Source organism: Trichosurus vulpecula, chromosome 3 (assembly GCF_011100635.1).
Source record: "Trichosurus vulpecula isolate mTriVul1 chromosome 3, mTriVul1.pri, whole genome shotgun sequence".
Taxonomy (NCBI): Eukaryota; Metazoa; Chordata; class Mammalia; order Diprotodontia; family Phalangeridae; genus Trichosurus; species Trichosurus vulpecula.
In genome coordinates this window covers 164,174,433-164,189,619 of record NC_050575.1, presented here as the reverse complement: position 1 = coordinate 164,189,619, position 15,187 = coordinate 164,174,433, and the positions used below count along the sequence as shown (strand labels likewise).

The 15,187-nt window shown below is 44.6% G+C and overlaps 1 protein-coding gene across 2 annotated transcripts in view; it reads right to left on the bottom strand.

The window, feature by feature from the left end:
* The window catches only part of ASS1 (argininosuccinate synthase 1), a 78,356-nt gene that overhangs the window by 56,841 nt on the left and 6,328 nt on the right, over nucleotides 1-15,187 (bottom strand). For both annotated transcript variants that reach the window (XM_036752512.1, XM_036752511.1), the window contains exons 2-4: nucleotides 10,840-10,949; nucleotides 4,845-4,913; nucleotides 4,026-4,214 (exon numbers count right to left, since the gene is read on the bottom strand). In XM_036752512.1, the coding sequence (XP_036608407.1) occupies nucleotides 4,026-4,214; nucleotides 4,845-4,913; nucleotides 10,840-10,944 (363 nt within the window). In that variant the 5' untranslated portion in view covers nucleotides 10,945-10,949. The remainder of the gene's footprint in view (nucleotides 1-4,025; nucleotides 4,215-4,844; nucleotides 4,914-10,839; nucleotides 10,950-15,187) is intronic.

Below are 15,187 nucleotides of genomic sequence, written 5' to 3'. Positions count from 1 at the left end.
TACTTATAGAGAAGCCCACTTTGTGCTACCCACTGTGCTAAGCACTTACCAATCATCTCATCTGATACTCAAAAGTGTTATTATAAACCTATTTTACAGTTGAAGAAATTGAGGCAAATAGATTAAATGACTTGCCCAGGGTCACATTACTAACAAGTGTCTAAGGCAAGATCTGAACTCATGACTTCCTGATTCCAGGCCCAATGTTCTAACCACTGCACCACCTAGCTGCTTCGTTAAGACCTTTCGGTACATGTCAGAGGTAGGAATTAAACTGAAATTTTCCTGACTTTAGGGCCAGCTCTCTACCCACTAGGCCACACACTGCCTCATGACAACAGCTTACATGTGTTCAGTACTTTAAAGTTTACGAAGCAGCTTTCACTTATTTTCTCATTTGATCCTCATTATAATATAATAGGTCTCACTGTTCCCATTTGACAGATAAGGAAACTGAAGCTCAGAGAAGCTGTGTGACCCTGGGCAAGTCACTTAACCTCTCTGGGCCTTAATTTCATACCTCTTTCTCCCTAACCAACCATAAAATGAAGGGAATGAACTAGATCAGGGGTGGGGAACCTGCGGCCATGAGGCTTTGACTGAAGTCAAAGGGCTGCACTTGAGCACCTAGAGGGCCACACATGGCCTTGAAGCCACAGGTTCCCCACCCCTGGCACTAGATTACCTCTCCTGGCCCTTCCAGGATTAGAATCTATGATCCTATAACTTGACCAAGGTTACCCATATAAAGCAAGGGTTCCAATGCAGGCTGGAAATAGAAAATACATAAATATAAAAATAGCACTCTTTCTAGTACACCATTTACTATAACCTTGAACAAATCACTTCATGTCTATGGGTCTCAGTTTCTTATCTGTCAGATGAGGAGAGCAATGCCTGCCTGGCCCACCACACAAAGCTGTAACGGGGATCCACTGGAATGACGTACGAGAAAGGCCAAAAAAATACTTTGAATGCTTCACTGTGCCTACTGCTAGGGATTACTTTTGAGCAAACATAGAACTTAGTGTTGGGGATAATGTTACTAACTTTTAGGAGATCTTACTTCCTGACCCTTACTGGTCTGTAAGCCTTGGGCTACAGGTCCCTGCATCTGTCCCTGCTGTCACACAGAGGTGGGTTTGACCACAAAATCTTACAGAATCTCAGAATGTTAGAACTGGAAGGAATCTTCACCACCACCTAGGACAGGGGTTCTTCACTTTATTTACATCTCAGGCTTTCTTGGCAATCAGGGGAAGATGATGGATCCCAGCCCTTCTCAGAATAATGGGTGCGGTCTACACTCACAATCAAAGGAAATGTTCGATTTCAGCTGGAGGTTAGTGGAAAAATAAAGGCTTTTCCCTAACCCACATTCACAAACCCTGTGAAAAACCAAGGGGACCCCAGGTTAAGAACCCCTGATCTAGTCCAGTCATTTTATGAATGAAGAAACTGAGTCTCAGAGAGATTAACTGACTTGTTCAGTGGTTTGAACTTAAATCCAGGTGTCCTGACTCTAAGGTCAGTGCCCATCTGGCTACACCATGCTGTCTCACCCTTGGTCCTTACTTCTTAGCCAGAGTGTCTTCTACCTATTTCTTGCTTGGTTTCTCCTCATCTTTGTCCCTCCTGGGAGACAAGTATCTGTTGATCTTCCTGGGACACACCTTCCACAGGGTGGATTCTCTCCTGTGAGGAATTTCCACCTCCCATTGGCAGGGAGGGAAGGAACATCCCTCACTGCCACCAAGAAACCTGTCATTCAGATTTGTCATATCAGGCCCTAGAGCTAGAAGGACCTCAGAGGCCACCTACTCCAGCATCCTCCCTTTTCAGATGAGGAAACTGAGGCCCAGAGAGGGTAAGTTGTGTTCAAAGTCTTATAAGAAGCACCAGAGACTGGATTTGAACCTGGGTCCTCTGCCTTGGGAGCCAGGCTGCCTTGAAAATACACCAAAATGGCATCTTTCTGGGTTTTAAAGGACACTACAGAAGCAGCATCACGGTAAAGTAGAAAAAAGTCCCTGGATTTGGAGTCAGAGGACCTGGATTCAAATCCTACCTGTCAATCACTACGCGTGTTACCTTGGGCGAATGATTTTGTCTTTCTGAGTCTCAGTTTTCTCATCTATAAAATGAGAGGGTTCAGTGAACCTCTTCCAGCTTTTAAGCTATGACCCTATGATCGCTGAGTCCAGGCTGCTACAGCTCAGTGACAGATAGGGGAGAGAGTTCTGTGTCTCTGGCTGCCTGTCCTAAGGTGGCCTCTCTTGCAGAATACAGTTCTCTTGGACCACACAATCCCAAGGGCCAAGATGCTCAGAGGGGCTTTAAACACAAGTCTCTGGTTCCCTCTAGTGTCCGAAGTGAGGACATGCAGCTACTGTCATTCCATTGGAAGGTATATGGTCTAAGTGCGCAAGCCTCGAATCGACCTGAATTACACGTCTTAAATCAAACACAATCTCTCTACCACCAGGCCTCACCCTGGCTGGCTCTGCCTGAAGGGGCTAGTTGCCCATAGAAAATAATAAACAATCATCTCCAGGCAAAGGACTGGCTCTCTCTCTCTCTCTCTCTCTCTCTCTCTCTCTCTCACACACACACACACACACACACACACACACACACACAGAGTGCTGAAAAATAGGAACACTAATTCATTGTTAATGGAGTTATCATGTGGTCCGACTGGAAATATCTAGACCCTTTGGCACAGAGATTTCCTTTGCTAATCATCTACCCCAAAGAGTCAGGGATAAAATGAAAAGTTCCCATATACGCCAAAATACTCATAGCATCACTTTTGTGGTAGCAGAATACTAAAAATAGTAATTCTTCTACTAAAGAGGGAGAGTCTAAGCAAGTTGGGGTATGTGAATGTAATGGGTACTACAGTGCTTGGTGCTCAGCCATAGATAGGAACTTACTAAAACTTTGTTGATGGAATAATTATAGCACAGTAAAACATGGCGAATGTGAAGAATTCAGATAAGCATGGGAAAACTGACATTAACTGATACAGAGTGAAGTAAGCAAAACAAGGAAAATAATATATAATGAGTATGACGGTGTAAATACAAACAACAAAATAACCCCTGAAACTGAAAGCTGTATAATCATAACATCCACATTTATCCTCAAAGAAGAGTTGAGAAAATGAACCTTCCTTCCTTCTTTGTAGAAGTGGGAGGCTATGGGTGTGGAAAATTGCACATACTGTCAGATTCAGTTGATGTCCTGGTAAGTTTTGATGGATTACTTTTTTTCCCCTCCCTCTTTAATTCATTGCCTCAAAGGACCCCTCTGGGGTTGGGGAGGCAGAGGCTTATGTTTGGAAATGAAGGTTATGTAAAAGCAAAAGATAATAAAAATTTTTAATCTCATGTTGAGAATTATCTTCTTCAACATTTCTGAAAGATGTCTGTCTGAACACCTCCAGAGCTCACTGTCTCTGGAAACATCTCTAGTTGTTAAAAAAAAGTGTCATGTTAAGCCAAGATTCTCCTGTCCTTGGTCCTGGTTCTGCCCCCTGGGGACAGCCAAACCAGCTTAATCCTTTTTCCACATGACAGGCTTTCAGGTATCTGATGCCAATATCTCTAGGCTAACCACTCTCAGTTCCCTCAGCTATTCCTCCCATGAAATGGTTTCTCAGGTCTGATGGATAACCTTGAAATCATGCTCCAATGTGGCATGTTTCTCCCTGATACACAGAAGGATAAATGTTGCAACATGGCATCTGTGTACAATGGACATGGGTGCTCCTTTGGCAGCCCACTCAGACTCCTCAGCAGCCTGACCACTCCTTTTCAAAGCAACTTGTTTTCTAATTCCCACAACTTTCACAATCAATTCTCCTCAGCTGTGACATGTGCATACAGTGACCCAGGGTCTATATCCTGCCACCGACTGTGATTGTCGGGCACTTTTCCTTAGAGACAGTCATTTGCATCTTTGCCAGCTACAAAGCTCCCCTACACCCTCATCCCTTTCAAATAGCACTGCCAATTCTTTACCTTTCCTGTGGCTCCATGGGACACATACTTGGCCCCTTCCCGGCGGGCAATTTCCACCTGTTTGCGAGCAATGCAAGGTCTGGCAAGGGAGGTGCCCAGGAGGTAACGATCTTCATAGAGGGCGCTAGACTGGACAGCTGGCCAGATGAACTCCTCCACAAACTCCTTACTGATATCCTCGATGAAAACCTATGGGGTGAAAGGAGCAAAAGCCCATTAGAGGAAATCTGGTTCTGGTCTGAAAGTCTTGCCTTAAAGAAGATGGGCACAGAGACACAAGCCAAGACAAAGGTCCAGAGGCAGCATCCAACAATCTCTGCCCAGAAGGCTAGGGAAATTCCCACAGTGCCTAGGGGCTTTGATTGCAGGAACTTGTATCATCCCATGAGATGTCATAGGAGCAGAAGAGTTTGGCTGTTCTCCAAAGCGACCTGCTTTGTTTAGTTCTCACCCCAATATCCTCCCAAAGGGGATGACCCTTTTCTCTCTGTTGCTTATCTTCCTAAGCAGGTTGGGAGAAGTGGGCGAAGAACAAAAAAGGTCCCAAACTAGCAGGAAGGTTGAGTTTCTCTGTTTCCCAACTAGTGGCATAAATGAGAACTCTGGGCCTCCACGCCAAAATCTCAGAAAGGGTGTTGGGCCTTCTGCTTGTTGTCAAGAGAAGCTGCCTATGTCTATACCCAGCATGGGCTGGGGTTTAGATAATAACCAGCAGCCAAAGTCTGTGACTCATCTGCAGCCACCTGTGCCCAGTCCCTCCTCGTGCCCACCCTCTGCCCCCACCCCTTGCCCAGTTTCCGCTTCCTACTCCATCACTACCTTTTTGGCCCCAAGTTTCAATGCCTTCTTCCTGGCCTCTTCAAAGTCCTCCTTCTGTCCAATGTTGGCCTGCAAAACAGAAGTGCAAAGAGACCTCATGAATTTAGGGGTACTCCGAAGTGGGAGAGAAGAAATCTCACTTCAGAAAGAGTGACTGCTTTGCCTAACCTTCCTAGCAAAGAAGGAAGGATCCCCTATGCTAATGGGGCAGCCATGACTTTCAAAGCCCTTACATATCCTTGCATATTCCTTTCCTTATGTTGGTCCTTAGAATATCTGTGAGAGCAGAGCAGACATTACATTGCAATATGCCAGGTGAGGAAATTGTGTTTGCCCTGATCTCTACCAAGAGGCAGTATTCCATAATGGCTAGGGTAGTAGGCCTGGTGTCAGGAAGACCTGAATCTGAATCATTTACTCGCCTCAAACACATACTAGTGTGACCTGCGCAAGTGCCTTAACCTCTCTGGATGTGTTTCTTCATCTGTCAAATGAGAGGGTCAGAGACTTGCTGACCCCTAAGACTCCTCCAGCTCTGGGTCTACAATCCTATCAGCCAGATAAGTATGTATGCAATCATTTGGGGGAGAGAGACAGAGAGAGAGACAAAGAGAGAGACAGAGAGAGATTGAGAAAGAGACAGAGAGATTGAGAGATCGAGTGATTGAGAGAGATTGGGACAGAGATTGAGAAAGAGACAGAGACAGAGAGAGACAGAGAGAGAGAGAAAAAAAAGGTTTCCTGTAAGAGATGACACCTAAGTTGGGTCTTGAAGAAAGAAGCCAGGAATTCTAAGGGGTGGAGCTTGAGAAAAGAACTGGGTTGCCTCCAGAGGAACTGAATTTCCCCCTTCACCAAAGGAAGTCTTCAAGCAGAGGATGAATGATTTGTGTAAGATGTTATAATGGAGATTCTCTTTGCGGGGGGGTTAGGCTAGACAGCTGCTGAATTCTGGGATCCTGAGGGCATTCCAGGCATGGAATATAGCCTTGTGAAAAGGCATGAATGCAGGAGATGAGGACCAGGTTTGGAGAAAAGACAGGAAGGCCAGTTTGAATGGAAAGTGGAACAAAGGAGAGAGGAGAGCCTGGAGGCTGGGAATCCAATGAGGAAAAGTTATTGCATGTTCCCAGGTGGTGGACAGATGTGAGTGATATGGTGGGGACAGAATCTACAAACTTAGCACTGGTTTGGATGAGCGGGGCGGGAAAAGTGAAACACTGAGGAAATCTCCAAAGTTGCAAACTTGGATAAGTGGAAATCGAAAGAGAGATTTTAACAGAAATCTTTAACAGACAGACAGAAAATAACTAGCAAAGTGAGTCAGGTTGGGGAGGGGGGAAAAGAAGATGAGTACTGTTTCTGACATGTTAAATTTGGGATGGCTACAGGACATCCAGTCGGGGATGTGAGATTGGGGCTTGGGAGAGAGACTACAGGTGGGTCTAGAGGTCTGGGAGCCATCTTCTTAGAGCTGAGGGCTGATAAGATTCCTAAGAGAGGGAACAGAAAAAAGAAATGGCCCAGGACAGAGCCTTGGAGGACACCCACTCTCTTTGCCCTCATCACATTTTACCTTCTATGGCACTTGTGTGCATAATCCTTTCTAGGAAAAAAAAAAACCTATTAGTAGCTAGCATTTTGCTTTAAGATTTGGCAAATATCTCGTTTGATCTCACAACATCCCTGTGGGGTAGGTGTTATTATTATTTACATTTTTCAGATGAAGAAACCGGGGAAGGTTGGCTAAATTATGTAAGCTCTTTGAAGGCAAGAACTAAGTCATTTTTCATCATTGTATCCCTAGCACTAAAAACAGTGCCTTGCGTGCAGTAGATACTTAGTAAATACTTGATAAATTAAGCAGAATTGAATTCTACATGAAGTAGGTATTAAATTATCTGCTGAATGAATAAATGTAAACTTCTAAGCTCCTTGTTTCATCCATTGTATTTGTAAGGCCCGTGTAAGGAGCCTGGTACACAGTAGGCACTTAAAAGCTTTTTGATAGATTTTATTTTATCCACACCCTCTCCCCCACCAAGGACCTAGCTTTAGCAGACTGTACATAGTAAGTGCTTAATAAATACTCCAGTAACAAATGATTGTAAGGGAAGAGAAAATGTCTTATTGATTTCTATATTTGCCCCCACTGCGCTCAGCATATAGCAGATGATTAAAAAATTTCACTCAATAGGAAACTTACTGTGTTCAAGCTCTATTGGGGTCTTCTTCAGGAGCAAAAATATAAAGAATGGTTTTTAATTCATGTTACAGCTTCTTCTAATAGATTGTAAACTTTCATAGGGTAGAGTTTTTTTTAATTTTTAGTTCTCTACATTTAGCACATGGTATGTACTTAAATGTCTGCTGAATTGAACTGAATTTAATTCCACTGGACAGACAGCCCACAGAGGTGAAGTGGCTTGCCCACACAACCAGTTGGTGTCAAAGGTGATACTAAAACTCAGGTCTGGTTCCTGGTACTATAGAGCTGATAAACGTCTAGGGATAGAGCCATAACTAAGCCAGGGCTACTAAGGCTTTGTCCCAGGGCACTGCACTTAGGGGTTTCCTAATTTAAAGGGCATTGATAGCAGTTAGAATCTTTCATTTGCAGAATAGTTTATGCAGAATGCTGAAATAGTTTAACACCTAAATAGGAATAATTAACTAAAATAGGAAATTACCATAAGGGGGGACTGAGCTTCTCACTGTATTTCTCTCCCCCCCCCATATAGGAGCCTGCCCAGCAACAAGATCCGATGTTCAGGAGAGGAAGGTTAGAGAAAATAAACTCATACCATCTGGTTGTCCAAGTAGAAATCTATACAAAACAAGGAAGAAGGAATGGGGAAAAGAGGTAACACTTGGATTTCACACTCATCTGAAATGGGTCAAAGGGAAGAAAGAATATGTGTACACACACAGAGCTGGCTAGAAAGATACATTTCATTCAACAGAGCAACAAGAGAGAAGGAGGTAAAAGGCTAAAGCAGGATAAGATAGAGGACAGATTAAAAGAGTGAGTAGTCCTAAATAAATGAAATTCTAACTAAGGATGTACAAAAATATTTATAGCAGACCTTTTTAGAGTAGCAAAGAATTGAAAGTGGAGGGGGTTCCCATCAACTAAGGAATGGCTGAACAAGTTATGTTATATATAAATATGATGGTGTATTATTGTGCTGTAAGAAATGATGAAGGGCAGATGGTTTCAGAGAAACCTGGGTAGATTTGTAAGAACTGATGCAGAATGAAGTGAGCAGAACCAGGAGAACAATTTATATGATTACAACAATACTGTAGAGACAAAGAATTCTGAAAGACTTAGGAACTCTGATTAGTGTAATGACTAACCACAATTCCAGAGGACTTATGATGAAACATGCTACCTAACTCTCAGAGAGCAAAATGAGATACATTTTTTTTGGACAAAGCCAAAATGGATTTTTTTTTGCTTGACTATAATGTGGTATTTCTTTTTTTCTTATATTGGTGTGTGTGTGTGTGTGTGTGTGTGTGTGTGTGTGTGTGTGTGTGTGTGTGATTGTGGAAAGCAGGGAGAGAAAGTTGATATTGTGTCCCCGAGTCTTTTGCCTCCCACTCTGAGGTGGTATTCACACACCCTCCCCTTAAAATAGGGGCACCTTTTTGGTGTTTGGCCCAAGAGTGATACGTGGCACTTACCTCAAGCACAGAAATTCCTACTAATGGCTCTGCTAGTGACCGTATGTTCTTATCAATGGGGAAACAAGCGAGGACATTTCTGTACTGTTACACCTCAGCAACTGAGACTAATTTGGGGGAGACCTGCCTGAATTAGAGGCTTTGTAAAGGCCTGCTGTTTTGTTGGACTTAAGTCACTGCGATCCCTCCAAGTTAATAAAATATCAGTTCTTTAGGAGCCTACTTTAATGGTCAGCTAGTCCCTGCTTGTGCTTAACAAGTAGATTTTCTCTAAACCACCATTTGTCCTCTAGTAAGTAAGAAGTCCCAGATAATTGGCTTGCTGACCCCTACCTTCCCCATTCCAACCAAGGATGCCCTTCCCCTAGATCCTGATTTCTTGCTGCCTAGATTCTTGGCCCAGTTGTACTGACTGGATCCTTAGCCTGGTCTCCTGAATATCTGTACCCCAACCTTCTAGCCTGGTTTTTGTTCCCTGTATGTCTACAACCCACAGTACCTGCCTGCCCCTCCCTGCCTTGACTGCTTTTGTTCAACTTGACCTCTAAGCTATCTTATGTATGGAACTCGCCAGCTCCCCCTCCTATTAGTCTGAACCCTCAGTGCCGGCCATAGAATCATAGAAAGTGAAGATCTGGAAGGGATCTTACAGCAATGAATCTCAGAACTGACATGACACTGGGAAGGCACCTTAGGAAGCATTTATTCCAGCCTTTCTCATTTAACTAAGACCCAGAGATGCAGTGATCCACTCGTGATCACGTGGGGAATTAAGTAGCAGAGCAAGAATGTCAAACCAGGTTCTCTAGTTCCAAATTCAGTGGTTTTTTTTTTTAAATTTTTCCTTCCTAGGACACTAGTTAGCTCAAATCCAATGACCATTGACGTCATCAGATTAGTTTGTCTGTCAGACAAGGTAAAACTTTGATACAGACACAAGAGAGACAGACAAACTGATTACAAACTAGTTAACAAATATTAGCTCAGTTTCTGTCTGAACCATAAGAAATTCTAAATATTTGGCATCTTAATTAAGGGGTTTTAATTGTGGTAGTTATTGTCGCAGTCAGTTCAGTTGTGTTGCACTCTCTGTGACCCCATTTTGGTTTGCCATTTCCTTCTCCAGATCATTTTTACAGATGAGGAAACTGAGGCAAACAGGGTTAAGTGACTTGTCCAGAGTCACACAGCTACTAAGTGTCTGAGGCTGGATTTCAGCTCATGAAGATGATTCTTCCTGATTCCAAGCCCTCCATCCAGTATGCCACCTAGCTGTGCCTTTTATTGTGGTTAGGATCCTGCTTTATCACATTGTAACAACACAATGTTCTTGTGGATAAGTTGAAAGCTGAACACCAACTGCTCTCCACAGTAGCCTTTGGCTAGGTGTAAGACAAATGGAGAGTCATATTCTTTCTGGATCAGTAGATATAAAGAGACACGGGCAGAGAGAAGGGCTCAAAGTATGTGGCATAGGACTGGGCAGGGATATGATCCAAGATGAAGAGTCCTTCCTGAGTCTCGGTTTTCAATCTACAAAATAAGGTTTTGGACTAGATGTAGGCCCCTTCTAGCTCTGACATTCTGTCTTAAGACCCCCCCCCTTCCAGCTCTGACATTCTCTATCCTAAGGCCCCTCTTCCAGCTCTGACATTCTCTGTCTTAAAATCCTTCTAAGCTCTGATATTCTCTGTCCTAAGACCCACCCCCCTTCCAGCTGACATTCTCTGTCCTAAGATCCCCACTTCAGCTCTGACATTCTCTATCCTAAGACCTCCCCCCGCTTCCAGCTCTGACATTCTGACCCAAGGCCCCCCTTCCAGCTCTGACATTCTGTCGTAAGATCCTTCTAAGCTCTGACATTCCATATGCCAAGGGCCTTTCCTGTTCTGACATTCTATGTTTTATATTCTAAAGTTCTGCAAAACTCTGCTATTCTAGGATGCAGGATTCTTTGAGTCATAACAGCCCTAGGCCATGCTTCATATTCTCTCTGAATCTCCAGCTACTGACAGCTGGAAAAGGAGACATTTCAAAGATGAAAGTGAGGAAATGAAAAAATAAAGTGTTTTGCCTGGGGTCATTAGGCTAAAGGCAGGGCCTGAGCCCCTTATCAGTCTTCTCCCTCACCCCCATCCCTTAATATTTTCTCCCCATTCCCCAACCAAGCAGAATTTGCCCTAGCCAAGCAGACAAGGTAAAACTCTGACATAGACACAAAGAGAGATCGACAAACTGGTGCTGACAGGGAGACAGGGTAACAAGGACACATGTCACAGGCAAACAGACAGGTAGAGAGGCTCACCAGGTAGGCAATAACATCATAGCCTTGCTCCTTCAGCCACACCAGGATACAGGATGTGTCCAAGCCTCCGCTGTAGGCAAGAACCACGGTGCCTTTGCTTGACATCTTATCTAGAGAAATCCAGGGAGAGTTAGTGACACTGTGGAGAAGGTGGCAAGACAGGCCTCCTTTGTCTTTGTATCCCCGCCTCAGGGTGCAGTGCAGTGCCTGGCACACGCCAGGCACTTAATAAATGCTTGCTGATTGATTGCCCAACTCTCCCTATAAAGCTGACAACCAGTCAGCCTCCTCAGACCCAAGGCCCAGAAAAACATGCCCATGACCCGAAGGCAGGCTTCCCAGAGAAGCAGGGACCCACCCAGGCCTCCCCACCTGCTGCTTAAACCAACAAATGAGCTGTCCTGACCCCAACTCCCCCTCCCCACCCCAAGCCCTCCTCCTGCCCTGGGAGGCTGTGATTGGCTCTCCTCCTCAAGTTCCCCAGGGGGTTTTATCTCACAGGCTGAGGCCCTGGGGGAGGAGAAGGTCATTGTCCAGGCAGAGGACAGAACAGTCAAATGTAATCAGTACCAGTTGAACAGTTTTTACCTCCCTAGAAGCAGGTGATGGGGGAGGAGAGAGGGGGTATGAGAAGGTGAAAGAAGGTAATGAAGAGGGAGCAATTACTTAATAAATGATCTATTATCCATCTGTCTATCTAGTGACATTTATTTACCTCTACTTACCTATCTACCTACCTATCTACTGGGTTGTTGCTGTTGTGTTTGTCCTTCATTCTCAAAGAGGACCATGACATCAGGGAAATGATGACATGACTTTCAGTTGACTTTGATTTGAGTTGGGGAGGGCTGTGCAAGGTCACTAGCCTCACTTTCTCCTCCAGAGCCATCTGGGTCCAGTGGCCTGATATTCACCAGGATGACTAGAGATAGCCCAGCTTCTACTAGGGTAGTTAAGGTAATTATGTGGATAGAGCACCAGGCCTGGAGTCAGGAAGACCTGAATTCAAATCCAACTTGTGACCCTGGGGAAATCAATTAGCCCTGTGTGTCTCAGATTCCTCATCTGTATAATAAGCCAGAGAAGGAAATGATGAACCATTCCAGTATCTCTGCCAAGAAAATCCCAAATAGGGTCATGAAGAGTCTGAAACAACTCAACAAAAACTTATCAAACTATCTGCCTATATCTATCTATATTCATTTATCTGCCTATATCTCTCCTATCTATCTATCTATCTATCTATCTATCTATCTATCTATCACAGTCAGGAAGCTCTCCAAAGCAGGCTTCGAGGGGGGAGCCAATTGTAGGTCAGTCAGCCAGTCACGTGACAAAGAAAAGTTTGTAACTCAAGGTTTCTAACCAAACAAAAGCTTGAGACGAGAGTAAATGGAAAGAGTCTCAGAGTGGGAATCAAGAGGCCTTGCTTCTCTGAACCTCAGTACCCACATCTATAAAATGGGAATAAAAATCTCTACCCTGATTGTTTCGCAGGGCTTGAAGATCAGAAGAGATGGTTTATGTGAAAGCGCTAGATAAACCACGTATGCTCTTAATACACATGTGTTGGATGTTCGGCTGTGAAAATAATGGTGTGGAGGTCAAAGTAACTGAGGTGGGTTTCAGACAGGACCACCCAGCAAGCATGACTGACAGTTTTAGTAAGAGTACTTACAGACAGATAGGGAACTTGGACTTTATATCTATAATCAATCAATCAACGAACATTTATTAGGAACCTACACTGTGCCATGCACTGTGCTAAGCGATCTTTTTCAGAAACAACCTTTAATAGCTTGTCCTCAGGTCACTGATACACAAGTTCATGAACATTACACAAAATATGTCCTATTGTGATGTAGCAGATAAATGCTAAAGAAAGCATATACGACAGTCTATAAGGCCCTTCACTGATCATCTCAGCCCTACTCTTTGAAGATGATGTGCCTGAGGGTACAGAGAGGAGACAGAGGGGAGAGCTGGCCATCATCAACAGCTTGGCTTCCACCCTGATGTACAGTGGGACAATACCAGCTGGCAGAGTAAGCTAACCATGAAGTCTAGTGGCCAGTGTGACTCGGCCCCGGCCCTCATCTGAAGACCCGGTGGGTGGTTTGCATAGCCCCTAGAGCTGGACCACTGGACTGACCAGGAGGATGCTGGGAGGAATCTCAGAGGCTATCTAAGCAAACTCTCATTTGACAGATGAGGAAACTGAGGCCCAGAGATTAAGTAACATCCAAGGTCACATGGGTATTAAGGGAGAGGGGAGGGATTTGGATCCAAGTCCTTAGAGTCCAAAGCCGATGTTCTTTCCACTAGAGCAGACAGAAAAGTGGGTGAGGACTGAGAAAGCATTAAAAATTGCAAGGGTTGGGCCCTTGCCGTTGGGTCCAACTGAGGTATTTTCTGGCTCTAAAAGCCTGTGAAGAGTGTCTTCTTGGGGGTGGAAAATACAGTGAAATTACACGAGCACAGAGGAGCTGTGTTCAAATCTCAGCTGTGCTCACTATTTGTGAAGCTTTGAGCAAACCACTCCGCTTCTTTTGGCCTCAGGGAACATCGCTAAGTGATCTGCAAGGTCCTTCCCAGCTCCAGATCTTAGCAGAGCTTAGAGGCACTGGTATCCCAGCTCAGGAATTTCTCTCCTTATGGTTGAGTGAACCCAGCGCTGCAGAGACAGAAGCAGGTCAGGTGACTGTGGACAGGGGCATCTGACCTCCTCCTCCTAGGGTCTGTCTCACCCTAATCCGCTTTGAGCAACATGTGACTGGGCAGCAAATCAAAGCCTGGTAGAGTCAGAAGGGGCCCTGCTGCCTCCAGGGCAGGGCCTCATGCACATACAGCCTGTGTTTAGATAACCCATTATGGTTTACTAAGCACTTTCCTTACCACCACCCCATGACATAGACAGTGCCAGTGTTATTGGCCCCATCTTACGGATGAATAAACTGAGGGTCAGAGAGAGGAAATGACTTGTTATGTGTCACACAGCTACTAAGTGTTGGAGACAGGATTTGAACCTGGGGCTTCTGACTGAGTCCAGCACTCTTTCCATCATGCCAGCTTTAGGATCTGTCACGCCCAGCTTTGAAAGACGAGCAATGGAGACACAAGAACTGGAGGAAGGGACTTGGTGCAAGAGCTGGTACGACCATTGAATAAGACCATTTGGGCCATGAGAAGACACTGAGCATAACCAGCAGGAGGATTAGGGAGGGGGATTTGTAAGTGAAAAGCCCAGGGGGGGCCATGGAGGATCACCAGGCCTGCGGATAGGACTTTACAGTGATTAACACAGGATAACAACATGTCCATTTTACAGATGAGGAAACTCAGGCTTAGAAAAAGTGACTTGAGCAAGGTCAAGTGAGGTTTTTTGGCAGAACTAGGACTAGAAACAAGGTCTTGGCTCTTTCAGGACACTGTTCTTTTCACCACATCATGGAGCCTAAAGACTCACTGAACATTTTTACTGGCCCGGCCTCATGCCTGCAGCACTCTCCTTCCCCCTCTCCATCTTCTGACTTCCCTGGCTTTCTTCAAGTCTCAGCTAAAATCCCCCCCTCTTCGAGAAACCTTTTCCAGTTCTTCATCTTAGTGCCTTCCCTCTGAGATGAGCCCCAAACTATCCCATGCGTATCTTCCTTGTACATGGTTGTTTGCATGTTGCATGTAGACTGAGCTCCTTGAGAGCAGGGACTGGGGTTTTTTGCCTTTCTTTGCACCTGCAGTACTTAGCGCAGTGCCTGGCACATAGTAAGTGTTAAATTAAGGCTTATTGACTGACTGACAAACAATGCAGTTGATCAAACCACTAGGATTTCCAGGATGACCAACTTTCTTTCACAGAATGGTCTTTAACACTGTAGAGAGTTGCGCGGTACAATGGAAGGGATGATGGAGTCAGAGGAACCCAGTTTTGATCCTGGCTCCGCCTCTGACTACCCTGTAACCTTGGGCAAGTCTTTGGACCTCAATTCCCTCCTCTGAAAAATGAGAGGGCTGGATTAGATAACTTCTGAGGTCCTTTCCAACTCAAAATCTGATTCTATTTCTTTTATCTTTGCTGTTGTATGTGTGTATATTTGTGTATACATGTGCATTTGTACGTACAGGCATGCACATACTTATGTGTATTCACATGTGTACATGTCTGCATGCGTATGGATGGTTGCTGTTGTTGTTTTCAGTTGTGTCCAACTCTCTGTGGCTCCATTTGAGGTTTTCTTGGGGAAGATATTGGAGTGGTTTTACCATTTCCTTCTCCAGCTCATTTTAGAGGTGAGGAAACTGAGGCAAACAGGGTTAAGTGACTCGTCTAGGGTCACACAGCTAGTATCTG